The sequence below is a fragment of the Ictidomys tridecemlineatus genome, chromosome 7 (assembly GCF_052094955.1).
Source record: "Ictidomys tridecemlineatus isolate mIctTri1 chromosome 7, mIctTri1.hap1, whole genome shotgun sequence".
NCBI classification, from domain to species: domain Eukaryota; kingdom Metazoa; phylum Chordata; class Mammalia; order Rodentia; family Sciuridae; genus Ictidomys; species Ictidomys tridecemlineatus.
Genome location: NC_135483.1, coordinates 15,673,450 through 15,688,702, shown reverse-complemented (window position 1 = coordinate 15,688,702; position 15,253 = coordinate 15,673,450). Strand labels below are relative to the sequence as shown.

The 15,253-nt window shown below is 47.8% G+C and overlaps 1 protein-coding gene across 9 annotated transcripts in view; it reads right to left on the bottom strand.

Moving 5' to 3' along the window:
* Positions 1–15,253, bottom strand: part of Mtss1 (MTSS I-BAR domain containing 1) — a 153,239-nt gene that overhangs the window by 30,892 nt on the left and 107,094 nt on the right. For all 9 annotated transcript variants that reach the window (XM_021724296.3, XM_040293684.2, XM_021724299.3 and 6 more), the window contains exons 4-6: positions 6,546–6,630; positions 5,488–5,579; positions 2,670–2,744 (exon numbers count right to left, since the gene is read on the bottom strand). In XM_021724296.3, coding sequence (XP_021579971.1) covers positions 2,670–2,744; positions 5,488–5,579; positions 6,546–6,630 — 252 coding nt within the window. The remainder of the gene's footprint in view (positions 1–2,669; positions 2,745–5,487; positions 5,580–6,545; positions 6,631–15,253) is intronic.

The window sequence follows — 15,253 nt, the reverse complement described above, 5'->3', positions numbered from 1 at the left end:
AAAGTCTTCATTCCATCCTAACATGCTAACATTTTATAATCTAAGAGTTCAGGAATCAGGGCTGCTTGTAATCCCAGCAGCTCAGGAGGCTAGGCAGGAGGATTTAAAGTTCAAGGCCAGCCTCAGCAATTTAGCAAGGTCCCAAGCCACTTAGTGAGACCCTGTCTCAAAATAAAAAATAAAAAGGGCTGGGGATGTGGCTCAGTGGTAAAGCAGACCTGGGTTCAATATCCAGCACACACACAAAAAAAGATTGCAGGAAACTGGCCCTTGATGGAAATGAACCAAATAACTCAAGAGGTTTTCTAGCACAAAGGAAAACTTCAGCTAACCAACCCCAAATAATCAAAAGCCTTCAGATTTCTTCTGGTCCTTTAAGTTGTGGTGAATCATTTCAATCATGGGTCTCATGCCTGCTAGGAGAACACTCCACAAGAGTGTGGTCAGAACAATACCTCCCGTACATTCTGGAAGGCTACGTTCACTTCCAGATATATGCAAAGATGAGCACCTGTCCCCAAAATGTACTTACATATTTTAGGAAAAAATACATTTATAAAGAAAAGAAATAGGATCTGGGCCTGTAATCCCAGCTACTTGGGAGGCTGAGACAGAAGAATCGCTAAGTTCAAGACCAACCTGGGCAACAACACAGAGCAAGACTCTGTTTCAAAATAAAATTTTAAATTAAAAATAAATAAATAAAAGATCATCTTCTGATTGTCCCTTGAAGTAACCAGAATATCATCCAGAACCTTGAAAGCTACAGATGTGACTGATTTTGTAGACAGGAGTCCACTATCTGCAAGATGTGGTACCTGAGATGGCCGAAAAGACAGTTGCTCCAGAAGCCCCTGATCACAGGCTGCATTCCTTCAGCCTCAGGCCCAAGTGCCCCCAGGAAACCTCTCAACTCAAGGCCAATTATTCCCAAGTCCCAGAGCCAGACACATTTCATGTTATGCACAGTCCAGCATCCCATCTGGCTCCAATGGGCATCTTGTTATCCTCCAGGCAGCCTGAGCCAGGGCTAGGCACGTCTAATTGCCAGAAACTTCCTTTTATGTTGCACTGTGAGCAACCTATCAGGCTTCACCCAGAGGTCCACATTCTGCTAATTGGACAATGCCAGTAACTCTGAGTGGCAGGCAAGGACCCTTTTGCTTTCATGCAGAACTTAGATAAAAGGATTATTTCTGCAGCCAGAACTTAAGGCCTCTGAAAAGAGAACTCCGGGAAGCTAAGGGAAAACAGCCTCTCTTTCTTACCTCATCCTTTTCACCAAACGCCAAGACCTTTCTAAGCCTACGCACCTCTCCTGGCCCTTCTATCTGAGCCCATTAATCCCTCCTATCTCTAAAGTGCCAAGATGTCAACGAGATGAACCAGCCCGCTCTGCACAGAGACTCAGAGCTGATGAGATTTGGTGGCAGTTTTGTTTACCAACATTCACCTTTAGACTCACTAAGGTGTTACTGGCCACAAACCCTATTACTTGTCCAACACTCGATCCCAGGGGCCTTCATTAGATGGAATGTAAATCGGAGACACTCCAAACCAGAAAAACACATCCCAAAGAAACCGCTGGATCTGAAGGGGCCTGGAAATCTGACTGTGGGTGAAAATCCATCCGATTTAATTCTGAAACAGGCTTATGGCTTTTGTAAGAATTGAGAGAGGGAAGGGACTTTTTTTCTTAATGTCAAAGCTTATATCCTTCGTCTAGACATCACCTCCCCCGACCCAACACCATCCACCGTTCAGTATCCCCAAATGCATTTTCTTTTAAATCCAAATGAGACCTGGTGGTTTAGGAAAGAGAAAATTGGGTTTGGGAAATCGCTACCTATAAAGGCTGGTATCGCAAATTAATACTATCTACCACTCACAGAGCAGCGTGAAGGAAGAATACCATTTTATCAGTCAGGATGCAGCAGATTCTTGGTACCAAGAAGAACAGTCTGGAAGGAATATCCCCTTCTCCACCTCCTGAGAAAGTTCCTACATTCTAGGCCTTTCTAACACGAATGCTTGCAAAGTGGATTTAGCTTGATTTTTCTGCTCTGGGGAGCAAAGGTCATGGATGTGACCCTCCATTGGTTAAACAGGGAGGCAGAGGGCGGGGACCCTGCACCACCTAGTTCCCCTTACTGGTGAATAACCAAGCTCCTCCCTCATGAACACCCAGGAAAATCCCCCAAGCGGCAGTGACTCTGGCCCCTGCTGCAGCCATCCCCAACACTCTCCCAAGACTTAATAGAGGGTTTCAGAGATTATAGGCTGTGAAAGATGGAGGAGAAAATGACATAATTTCTGTAATAATTACTATAGAACATTTGCATAAAGCTTTCTTTGCATTCTCCCAAGGCTTCCAAGAAATCTGTAGCTTTCATTACAAAGCACAGTAGGCATGGAAACCATCAGATTTTGAAGACAAACGTAGGGGAAGGAACAAGGCAAGTCCGGCTTGGCAGGGGCTTCCAACTCATTCGCAGTCTGCACTTAGAGAGCTTTAACTCGGATAGGTCCTACTGGAGAACCCCTCTATGGGTTCTCCAGGGCCATCAGACATTACGTCTATAAACAGAACACCTGCTTTGGAGACGGATCCAGTGCGTGTTCATGTTTTCTCAAAATGACAACATCAATGACACAATTTTCGGAGTTACCTTTTTTTGCTTTCTTCTGCAGTTTCAGTGTATCTGAGGACTTCTTTTTTATCTCTTGGCGAGCCTTTTTGTATTCTAAGAGAAAAAAAGAATATTCAATAATTTTACTACTTTGCTCCACAGAAAGTATTTTAGGAACAGCCATTGCCTTCCTCACAGAGCACACAAACTCTGACATGCAGTAAACAGCTTCGTGGAAATACACTATGAGGAAAATCCCACGATGACATTTTGCCACAGGGAGGTTATTAACATGAGAAACCAAGAAATGGGGCTGGGATGCACCTCGGTGAAGAGCATCTGCCTGGTTTCAGTCCCCAGGACTGCAAAAGCAAAAGTGACCACCACAAAACGCATGCGGTCTTGCCCTATGGTGCCAGCTTTGAGGACAGACATCATTTGGGTCCATTTTAATTTAAAAACAAAAAAATCCACAATTTCTCTGCTCGAGGGTCAGGAAAGATTTTTAATCTTATTTACTTTCCCAAGGCACAAAGCGTACGGAGACACATTTGTGGAAGGAATAAACAAACCATGGCCAGAACAGCTCTCCTAAAGCCCAGCTAGGTCCCTGTCCCTCTCCTTGGTCCTGCTCTCAGCACTGCAGCTGGCCCCTGCCTTGGCCCAGCAGCCTGGGTAGGTTCCTGCTCTGCTCTGACGCTGCACCGTCTTCCCCACCTCTCTGCAGAGCTTGTTCACTGGGCTGGAGAGGTCACCTCCCCAGCTGCCAAGTTCAGGGTGATGAAACTATGTCTGTCCATTAGGATGCCTCTCAAAACAGCACCTCGATGTCTAACCCCTCCACCTTCAGCTTCTGCAGCACCCTGCTCTCTCCCCGTCCCATCCTGGACCCTGCCCTCAGTTCTCTTCTTCCTCAAGGGAAGCAGCAGTGACTTGGTCTCCTCTGCCTACCCCGAGGCATCACGTGCAGAGGGAGTGACAGGTGCTGCTACCAGGCTCGTCCTCTCAGTGAAAGCTGAGCTGAAAAGGTGAACAACCGCTCTCCCACCAGCCTGGGGGTTGGGACCTGGCCCCCCACACTGGTCCAGACAGAGGCCAGCTAGCAGGGGTGCAGACCCTGGCCATGGTCTAAATTCAGTCAGGCTCAGGCTCTGTATCAGCCTCGGGATGTGAATCCCTCAGGAAAAATGGGGAAGCATTTCTCTGTGTCTCCCCGGGATGGGGGCGGGGAGTATTCAGTTAAAATCAAGGGACCTTGGTTGTCCTGGATGAGAGATGGAGCAGCGTTCCATGAGTCCCGCTGCCTTCTCCCCGCGGGCTCCGCAAAACCGCCCTTACAGAAGCTTTCCACGTCCAATTTTGAAGTCTTTGCTATCAAATCAGCTTTGCAGGACTACCAAATGTGCACACTGAATAAAGAGGTAGCCTGGACAAAGGTGGGAAGGTCAAATGGAAACCATCAACTTTTTCCTTGTCTTTAAAAAAAAAAAAACTTTTCGATGTTTGGTTTCTTTCTTTTTCTTTTTTTAACCTAATGGAGGTAAAGAGACACTTCCAGGGAACCTAAGTGAAAGCGACCATGCCCTAATTAACACACGTATTTGAAGGACAGTAAATCCTTCCAAGTTGTCGGTCTCCCTAACTTCAAGTGATTGTATCAAACACAAGAGCTAGTCCCAGATGGGAAGTGCCACTGGGGGTGGATCTTAGAGAAGTAATTTTTTTTTTAATGATAACTTTTAAGAGAAATATGAGACACTATTTTCTCTATTAAAGGTGAATCAAAACTTTTTAAAATGTTGGGGTGGAAGGGTCAAGGATTTTATATTAACTTTTTATATGATTGTTAAATATCTGGCTAGCCTTCTCCAGTTCCTTCTTTTAGCAAAATGATTGGCTAAAGTTCTTTAAAAGACTGGTTTCAAATAACATTGAAAACAGGAACCACAAGAGCCCATCAGCTGTGATTAACATATTTTATAGGACAGATCTATTTATTGTTTTTGTGGTCCCGGCGAGTGCAAAGACATGGGACACGGTATGGACACAGCAGCTCTAGGCGCGTGACTGATGGATTGGAGTGAATGTACAACTTCCTGGTGGTTACTGACAGTCTGAGGATGTGGAAGAAGGTCCATTTCATAGCCCAAAACAAGTGAAATAAACCATCCGCATGGCTGCAAAGAGCCACCAAGAGTGGTCCATCCGTGTTCCCAAAGCACTGGCTGGGTCTTCACTAGGGCCCACTTTGCCTTGTACAGGGCTGATCTGTTCCTGTCCTAGTAGATTCCATGCCCGTCTTTCTGCAGACCCCACAACACTCAGCACTCACAGAACTCAGAATGACCCCAACACGGGATGAGGCCTTATTATCAAACAGTCTTTTGTGCAAAAGGAACACAAAACACTCACTCGCTTGGAAGAGTAGCAGCACTACTTCCTCTGCAGATTACACCTTGCTCCTTCTCCTGCTTTCAAGGTGATTAACTAAACCAGTTAGCAAAGACAGTACAGGGAAGGCCCAGCTCTGAGCAGGTGACCCAAGATAAGCTTTTATCATTGGAGTCTTGGCTTTCAAAATGTTCTGAAATGCCTTAAGTATGAATGTTTGGCGCTGAAGCCTGCCATTATAACTCATTTTAATTCAGCGGATGGCACTGCCACCAAGAGTTCAGGCTATCAGTGGAGTGATACTGCACGCCAGGAAATATCTCACAATGGGATCACTTTGGACTGCTCGTCTCCTGACACAGGAGAAGCAGGGACAGAGGGGCCCAGCCCTGTCACCAGGCAGCTGCTGGCAACATCCACAGCTCTTCGCGCTGCGCTACAAGGCGTCAGGCCTCTCCCCCTGTACCTTTTGCATGGTCTTTGTCCAGCTGATTGGCCACTTTCTTCCATTCTTCCATCTGTTCTTGCAGTGGGTTTATCAGACAATCAATTAAAGCACTTTCATCCAGAGAGAAAAAAAGGAGAAATTAAATAGATACATTCTGTTGTCAAGACTTACATTTGGTTGTCAAAACAAATCTAAATCACAATTCCTTGAAGCAAGCAAAGGCTGCCTAGCGAGCTGACATTCACTCAGAACTCCACAGCTTGGGAACAGCCTGGATGCTTGCTTTCTAATGACTATTGAGAGGCTACATACACGTCAGTGGCTGGACTGACCCCTCTTCTCACTTCCCCAGCTGTGTTCCAGCAATCAGGTTAACAAGCCAGGTTGCAGAACACGGGCGTCTCCCCTCTGACTGCACATCAAGAACCACCCAAAAGCAAAGACACCTGGGTCTCCAGTGGCCCTCTGTAAAAACCTTGAGGGTGGGGACCAAGCATTACTTTGTTTTAAAAGACCTAACGGTTCTGATGTGCATTTAGGATTATAAATCACTAATTGTGCACAGCCTGCAGAAAGAGACCCAGAAAACTGTAGGTCTGTACTGCTGGCTTCTAGATCATCAAGAAGGGAAGCTATCTCCAGATGTCCTCCTTTTATTCTCCCAAACAGAACTGTGAGACCTGTGAGACGCTGCTGAATTGGCTGATCTCCTTGGGGGATCATGTCCATTTTCATTTGAATATTGGTGACTCCAGATCCCTGTGCCAGCCCCTGCCATTTCTCTAGGACCCTCTGGCTCCTCAACTGACAGAGGAGTCCAGAGATGATCTGAAGGGAACTGCAGGTCCCTAGGGCAGGGACCTGGCCCATGGCTCTCAGCTGCATCTGGAGTACCTAGACCAGCACCCAACAATGCTTATTCAATGAATGAGCAGGACTGGGGAAAGGCAAGGTTGTGGGGCCTTAAATGCTGTAGGGAGACCATGCTGCGAAAGGGGTGATACTGTACACATCACTGCCTCCTTCCCCTGAGATCAGCAAGGACATTATGGATTGAAGTAAAACATGCTGCTCACCTGGAAAACTGCCTCAGCTTGGCTTCAATGCTTCTGTGCCTCATGCACATCCTGGTGAGAGCTGAGCCGATCTCCCTGGTACCACCTGAAAAATTAACGGATAAAACTGAGAGACTACTTACAAGCAGGAATCCCTGAGATCTTTGTAGGAACTTTAAGAAAGCCAGATTTTACATCATAAAACCTAAGCCACTGCCCCCCAAATGTCTCATCACAGACATATGTTTGTGCATATAAACCAAATATGTACACATATGTATGCATGGTGACATGCTTGTGTAAGGCCAAACTAAGGCTGTGGTTAGTCTGTATGATACTCTGGTATTTCCTATTCTATCTGATGCACATATATTTTTATAAAGCTGATTGTGCTTCAGAAATCAACTTTACAATTCATGAATGGGACCTGTAGTTGAAACAAATACTTCCCATATAAGACGATCAAAACAGCATCTGACATTTAGGGGAAAGCTAAAAGTCGATTTTTGTGCCCCCATTTCTGGCCAAATGATCCTCTTAACATTATTAAGAGCAGTTAAGAGCCTCTCCAGTTAATTATTTCAAGATACATGTTCGGAAATGCAAGCCATTCAGAAAACAGCAAGTGAACACAAAATGAAGCCACAGAACATTTTTGAGTGTTTTGGGCCACTCCAGTGACAAAGGTCTTCAAGTCCAGCCAAATATGGAAGGTAGGGGCAGCATAGTTTGATTTTCCCAAAACTCCTGTCCTACTTTCCCTTGGGGCACACCCTTCCCTAAGAACATTTTTTAAGTTCTTCCTTTCCTTTCCCCTTCTTAGGAACAATGCTCAAATCAGCACTTCCTGGGGTATGGGGGGAGCCTCTGTAATCTCAGATGGCAGTCACTCGCTGGAAGGAGCAATTATAAATGACAGGAAAACACGGGTGCTTGTGAAACTGGGGGAAAGAGTCAAATAAAGCACTCCCTTTTCAAGATAAGGCCTTCCAGGGAAAGCCACAGAAATTTAAGTCAGTTTCTACCAAGTCGAGACGATAGAAAAAAGTCCCTCTCTTATAAGTGCATGTGACGTTAGGGGTTCTATTTTGCTCTGCCCTGTCTTCTACAAATGGCAACTTGATGCTTCAGTCCCACCTGCTTTCCCTTTTATTCTGGAAAACTAACAGGTTTCTACAATCAAATACTACTACTACTAATAATAATAGTGACACATATTAAATGCAAATATTTCCATATCTCCTTTTAGCCTGAGAAGAGAAGCTTTCCCAGGGCAATTCTTCCCCTCCTCTACAACAGGGTCTCCACACCTCAACTACTGAATTTGCCCACAGAGCTGTCCTGGGCACTGTTAGATGGCAGCAGCCTTCCCATCCTGTTCTCCCTCAGATCGGTGGCTCTTAGAAATGTCCCTAGATAGTGCCAAGTGTTCCTGGGGGGGAAATCATCCCTTGATGAGAATCATTGCTATAAAAGAAGCTAAGCAAGAAGTAAATGTCACTCGAGGCTGAATTTTTAAGTGTCTAGAAGTCTTTTAAATGTTGCCCTTCACTTTCTGGCATCGCCAACCAATGGGCTGGGGAGACCATGATCATCTCTGTATCACCATCAACCACGGTTCACACCTCTCCACCAGAGAGAGCCAGTAGAGGGCGCTGTTCTCACATGCTCTACCCACCTTCTGGGTGAGCTTCAGGATCTCGAGAGCTTTTATTGCTCATTTATAAGTAAGAATAAGGATTGCTTTATCCCCAAGGAAATAGCTCCTTTTTTTCCCAAGGCCTTCATTTGATTAAAAGTTAATAACCTGGCCACAGAAGGAAATTGGCACACTCATTCATTGCTGGTGAGAGTGTAGACTAATACTATCCTGGAGGAAAATTTGGTAGCATCTATCAAGAAAATGCCTTAAAAAATATGTACCCTCTTTGACCCAGCAATTCTAATCGTAGAATTTAACCTGAGGAAATAATTAAGGGTGAGAGAAAATCTTTACCTATGAAAGTAGTCATCGAAACGTTGTTTACAACATCAAAAGACTAGAAACCCAATCCCATTATAGGGATCTGGTTAAATAAACTGCAGAACAGAGGCACACAATGGAATAGCACGCAATCACTTAAAATGTTAGAGAATAATCACTTAAAATGTTAGGTATAAAAAGGTATGTCAGTATTTAGGACTTCCTGGCAACTGATCTTAGAACCTGGAAACTCATTTAATCCTTGCTATATGCCTAGTTGTGCTGGTATTGTTGTTATACCCATTTTACAGACAGGAAACGCGCTTCAAACAGCTTGTCCTAGGTCATATGGCAGTAAATGAGATTCCACCAGACTGAATCTCCATAACTGGTGCATTTATCCATTCAGCTTAATACAGACAAAGAAGACAGGAAAGGCACAGTGTGGAGAACAAACACCACACCAAACCTACCCCTCTACACACTATTGTGGACATTAGGGCTTGCTATATCCAGCTCTCAGCCAGTCCTTCAGTTCTTGAACCCAGAACTATCTTGTGGGACCCCAAGGACTGAGCTCCATCTTGGTTAAGCTGCTTTGGAGAATGCTGGAAGTTAATAATCTATGCCCTTTTTTACCCTCAAGAGAAAATTAGAAGGTTGGAAAAGATCACCTCAAAGCCCAGGTCCCCCACCCCATTTCTCTGCCCCATTATTTCAGTTACCTTCCCAGATATTTTCATAGATTTATTTCACCCTCAGACAGCCCACGGCTTCCCAGAAGCAACTGGGCTGCGGGGTGAAACAAGTGGATTCTGAACACAATGTGCATGTGCCCTGCCCCTGGGCCTCTGCAGAACAGGAAACCCTACAAAGGACAGGAAATGAAGAACCGCAGGGAAAACATCCCAACAGCAGTGTCTCCGTCCAACTGGCATGAGGGCTGGGGCAGAGGACGACCCCTGTGCACCCAGGACCAGAGCTGGACTCTGCTGATCTCAGCAACACAGGATACTCTAAAAATAGGTCTCAGTGTGCAGTGCTTAACAATAGCCCTGCTCTCCCGGCCCTCCCTAGAACTTAAAAAACACCAATCAGCAGGTTTGAATGGGAGGAAACCAGCTACAGCTACAAAGACAGGGAAAGCATCTGGAAGAGGCTCCACTGGATCCTGAGAATATTTATGGAACCAGATCACTGGCTGAGAGCGCTCAGCCACTTGTGAGGGAGGACAAGATCTTCATGGTTCTGAATTCCCAGTACCCAGCGCTGGGATATGAATGAACTGATATTCGCCATTTTAGAGCAAATCACCAGGCTGGGCCTAACTGGAGGCCGGACCAGAGACTGGTTTGTCTTTTATTTATTCCCTACATATGTGTCTACCTTCTACACTATATACACCATAAAAGGTTCTAAATAAATAGAAAATGCTTAATTCTTAGAAATGGTCTATATAGATTCAAGGTCAAACTCCAGAAAAGATGGTATTTTAGTTGGTGCAATAAAGTAGCACAAACTTAGTGGCTGAAAGCAACACAGATTTATTATCCTACAGTTCTAAAAGTCAGAAAAGTCCAAGACGGGTCTTAACCGACTTAGATCAAGGAACGGACAGAACTGTATTCCTTCTGGGTCTGCAGGGAGATCCTTGCCCTTATGAGCTTCCAGAGGCTTCCTCCATTCCTTGGCTCACGGCCCCTTCCTCCATCTTCAGTCCACAGGTGTGGTATCTTCTCTCTTTTCTACCTCTTCTCTGACCCTCCTTTGGTCCTTACCTGTCCTCTAACTTATTCCTGGGCCACCTCCGCATGAGAAGTCTTGTCATTATACTGAACCCACCGGGATGATACGGGATCATCTCCCTGTCTCAACGTCCTCAGCTGAATCACCTCTGCAGAGTCCCTTTGCAGATGCGACTTATAAGAGAGTGTGTTCCCAGGTCCTGGGGACTAGGACCCGAGTGTTGTTGGGGTGCACGGTTCTGCCTGCTCAGCAGGAATAAGAGCTGTGAATCTGGAGCCTGTGGGGAGGCCTGGGTCTCCAGCAGCCGTCCATCCAGAGGATGCCAATTCCAGCCTGTTGGGAGCGAGGGCAGCTGGAGGGGCTGCTGGGGAAAGTCCCCAGATCTGGTGAGAAACACATCAAAGAGACCCACAGGATGTGAGCCAGGAAGCAGGCTGCCTGTCCCTGCAGCACACCAGCTTTACGACCTTAGCATGAGGCTGGACAGAGAGCACCCACGTCCCGCGAAAGCTCTCCTAGGGGCCGTGCGGAGCCTGCCTTCCCTCTGAGCCTGGGCACCCTATTTTGCAAGAACAACATTTCCTTATTTTTAAGGTCATTTTGATTTGGTTCTGTTTCTTGTCAGCAGAAAGGAGAGGAGGGGAGGGAGCAACATCCTCCCTGCTTCCTCCCTGAAACAAACATCTGTTGCTAAAGAAGTGCCCATCAGCCATCCGATGCAGCTGCTTAGGGACGCAGCATACGTTACGGACAACACCTGAATATTTTTTTAATGTGGTACCTGTCGGAACTTTCTTCCATAATGAACAAAGTCTTTTGTAATGAAGTAGCATAAAACCAGACAATGATCTAAATGGGAAGATTGGTAGATTGGTAGAAATCAGAAAGTAAAAATGTCCTAGGCCAGGTCTATGGAAGTATGAATGCTGAGGCCCAACCCCATGCACCATGCACACGAAAGATTCTTACAAGTCCCCCAGGTGCCCACTGAATGTTACCTTAGCTTCCTAGAGCTGTGTAACAAAGAGCCCCAGACACTGGGAACAATCATCACAATGCAATCCTCACAGTTCTGGAGGCTCAAAGTCTGAAATCGAGGTGTCAGCTGGGCCTCACTCCACCTCAAGCCTGGAGGGGAGACTCCTTCCTGCTTCCCATGGCTTTGACAACCCTTGGCTTGAGGCTCAACCACTCTAACATCTGCCTTGTGATCACACCACCTCCTCTGTGTGCTGAGTCCCCACAGGACGTGCACGCAGGCATGCTCTGTGCATGTGTCTTAAATTTCCTTCCTCTTATAAAGACTCCAGTGTCCCTGCCTGGAGACCCAACTGCATGGCCCCATCCTTCCTGAGTACATCTGCAAAGACCTCTGGTCCAAACAGTCACCTTCGCGGGTTCCAGGGATTAGGACTTCCACATATCTTTTGCAGACACACAAGGCAGCTCATGATGATTATCTACCAAGTGGCCAGGACTAAGTGACTTCAAAGGTAATGAAGACAAGGACTTCGTCCTGGAGGGGCTCACAGACTGGATGGGGGGATATGTATAAAATGACACAGAGAGCTGGGTACGTGGCACACACCTGGGACTCTGCAACTCAGGAAGCTGAGACAGAAGAATCGCTAGATGGAAGCCAGCCCAGGCAACTTAGCAAGACCCTGTCTCCAAATAAAAAATAAATAAGGGCTAAGCTCAGAGCTGGGGTGCCCCTAGGTTCAATCCCTGGAAAAACAAACAAACAAACAAACAAAAACCCAGTGCAGGGAGGAGCCCTGTCTTCACATCAACCCATTTAACAAGGAAAAAGGCTGCCACTCGGCAAAAGACCCCAGAACTGGTTTGCAGCAAAGCCAGGTCCAGACCTGCTTGACACCAAAATATCCTTTCCCACTATGACAAGCTGGGGACATTCCCGACTGAGGACAAAGAAGCACGTTAAGGTCGCAAACAGAATCCAAATTGTTTCTGTGCGTATTTTTGGAGGGCGGGAAGGAAATAAGGAGAGCAAGGGCCACAGTCGCTGTTCCTTCCTCCCAGTTTCCATGTGGCTGAACCTTCTGTTCCACTTGCCACGTGTCCATCAAGTGGCATTGTCCTGCCCCTCCAGGAGGCATCTTGTGCAGTGGCTGCCATCCCTCTGCATAGCAGGACACCAGTGGGTGGCAGTCCGGCCTCCAGGGTGGGCAGGGCAATGAGACCTGGAACGTGGTCTGTGGGGCGGGCTGCTGCCGCCGCAGAGGAGAGCGGATGGAGGAGCGAGACGTGGAACCCCTTTGGCACAATAAGTCACTGTGAGTCACAGCTGTCCCTCAGAGGGCTAATATTGTTGGAAGGCTAATTAGGATCAGGGAGAACCTCGGGCAGACGCTCACTTACAGAGAGGGCAGGGCCTCTCGACCTCAGCTCTGCTGACATTTGGACCAGATCTTTCTTTGTTGTTGAGAAGGATCACTTCTGTGTCCTGGGAGCCACAGGCTGTTCCATAGCATCTTGGAAAACCTTCGTCCTTATCCATCATGACAACCAGAAGCATCTCTAGACACTTCCTAATGTCCCCCTGGGTGCTCCTGCTAGGAAGCACTGGAACATGTCCTCTTTCCACACGGAGGAGTCACTGATTCTAGAGCTGGACCTGGGAAGCCAGGAGCGCTGTCCCCAGCTGTCACAGCAGCCTCCCCGCAAATGCTCATCACAGAAGCCACTAAGCCATTAGACTCCCTGCCTCCGCAGCCTCGTGAGCACAGAGGTAACAGGCATGGCGTGCTGCCATAATGAAGAAAATACCCCAGTTGCCATTAAAGGAACATTAATTTAAAGACACAAGACTGACGTTCCCCACAGTCAACAGGCCCTCCCTCCCTCCCTCCACAGCCTTGGGGACACATTAATTGAACTAGAGGCAGCTTATATTCAAGTCCAAAATACTGAAAATAACCAAGTAACCACTGGAGGGAGCCCAAGAGCCCACACCAGGCGGCATCTGAAGGGCAGAGACCCTGTGGAGCTGGGAAGAGCTCCTTCCTGGGTGGGAGGAGAAGGGAGGAGAGGGGGACAGGGTAAGAAGGCCCCTCCAGCCACCATCAGCCAACAAGGAGCAGCCAGCCCAAGACTTCTCTGAAGATCTGTGACGTCTGACACAAATCAGGAGCCCGGCACACCTACCCTGTACCTCATGGCACAGGTGACACTGCTGGCTTTGTTCAAAGGATCCAAGAGGGTAACTGTAGGGCTCCTGGATCCATGACGACCACACACTCCACATGTTCCAAGTCTGGGGGTAGGTGCCCCAGGGACACCAGGAATCTCTTCCAAACTCATCTGTTTCATCCACACCACTTACTTGTCGGGGTCAGTCACCCCTTATCTCCCATCGACCTCCAGGAGTCTGGGGGATCTCTTGGAAGCTGTATCCCCATCTCTCTCCCCTCCTTGCCACATGCTTGAGTGACATGCAGAGCCTAAGTGGCCTACAAGCCACCGAGTTCTGTTAGCAGTGGTGTTCCCACTATGGCTAATCCCGAGTCTTGGCACACTCCTCGACGTCTCCTGCACTAGCAGGAGAAGCAGCAGCTCAACCAAAAAGGTTTGCCCTGCTGTCCCTTGTCATCTGTGTTGCATAAATCACACCCGAAATGCATCAACGATGATCTCCAGTTTGGGCTTCTTGTAAAGCCATCTGAGCATCCTAGATTTTGACCTCTTTAATGCACAATCTTTTTTCTTTTCTTTTTTTTTTTCCCCCTGTAGTGTCAGGATCAAACCCAGTGTCTCAGGCTCGGCAGATGCTCTACCACTGCGCTACACCCAGCCCCTCCGTCCCCAGGCTTTTACCAGGGCCTCATCCAGGCAACTTTTTGTTAAAAAAGTAATTTTCTAAACATTCCACTTCTTTTATGGAAACAACACATCCTGATTTTTCACTCATAGACACTTAGTACCTGACAACTAAATCTCTTAATGATAGTCATACAACTGGCACATACAGATTTGGGAGCACAGGCAGCTACCACGTGGTTAAGTCTCAGCCCAAGCAGGGCAAGTATGTGACATGCCAGAGGAGCCGCCATCAGAGAGCTGAAGACAGGAGGGGAATATTTTACAGAGAAAATCAGGGGCACTGGCCATCTCAGTGGGTCCATTAAGCAGACTCCGATGCAGCAATTGTCAGCCCAGCCTTCCAGGAAGGTGAGGCAGTGGCCTCGAGAGCTGGCTAGGAGGCAGCCTGTGTCCCTGATGAGGCACCAGCCACCACACAATCACCCTCTCTCCTCCTGCATCTAATTCCACTCTTCTCTGAGGAGCTGGCAAATCAGGACTCAGAAGATGACTTAAAAGTCAAAGGCCATTTCCATGAAAGCCAGAATTGTCCCTTCTTCCCAACATCTCAGCAGACCACTGCGGCCGGGCAGGATCAGTCCAGCGCCTGCCTGGGAAGGTTCCCTTCATACTCACGGACAGTCACGCATCAGCCAAGCAGATGCTCCCCAGGGCTCGGCCTGGGGTATGGAAAGGGTCATGGCCACCACTCTAGAGAGGTTCTATGCCCTGCACCTACCCCACAGCAGGCAGGCAGCTGCCCTGGCCCCAGACCTGCCTCGGCTGCTCATGCTCACACTGTGGAGCTGGAGGCAGCTGCCCCCAGCCAGCACCCTTCCAGCCAAGCACAAACAGGAAAGTCCCACTGAACCCAGCGCTCCAGACCAGCTCCAGACCATCACGGGACGGGCCCCGGGGCCATTTCCGCCACCACCTGGCAGGTATTTTGGGTTCAGGATACCAGGAAACGGTCTCTTTCTCTCCTTCCTCGCGAGCCCACACTCAGAGAGCCCTGAAGTCTTGAGATGCCAGGTGTCTGTTCACCTTGACAGTGGGCTGGAGGGCTGCCCGGGTGCTGTGTCACAAAAGGTGCTCGGCGTGCATCAGCTGCCACTCTGGCTAGGCCGAGCAGGGCATGGCAGGGCACACCATCTGCTGCCTTGGGGGACACCTGGAGGCCGGCAATTGTCACGGTGCG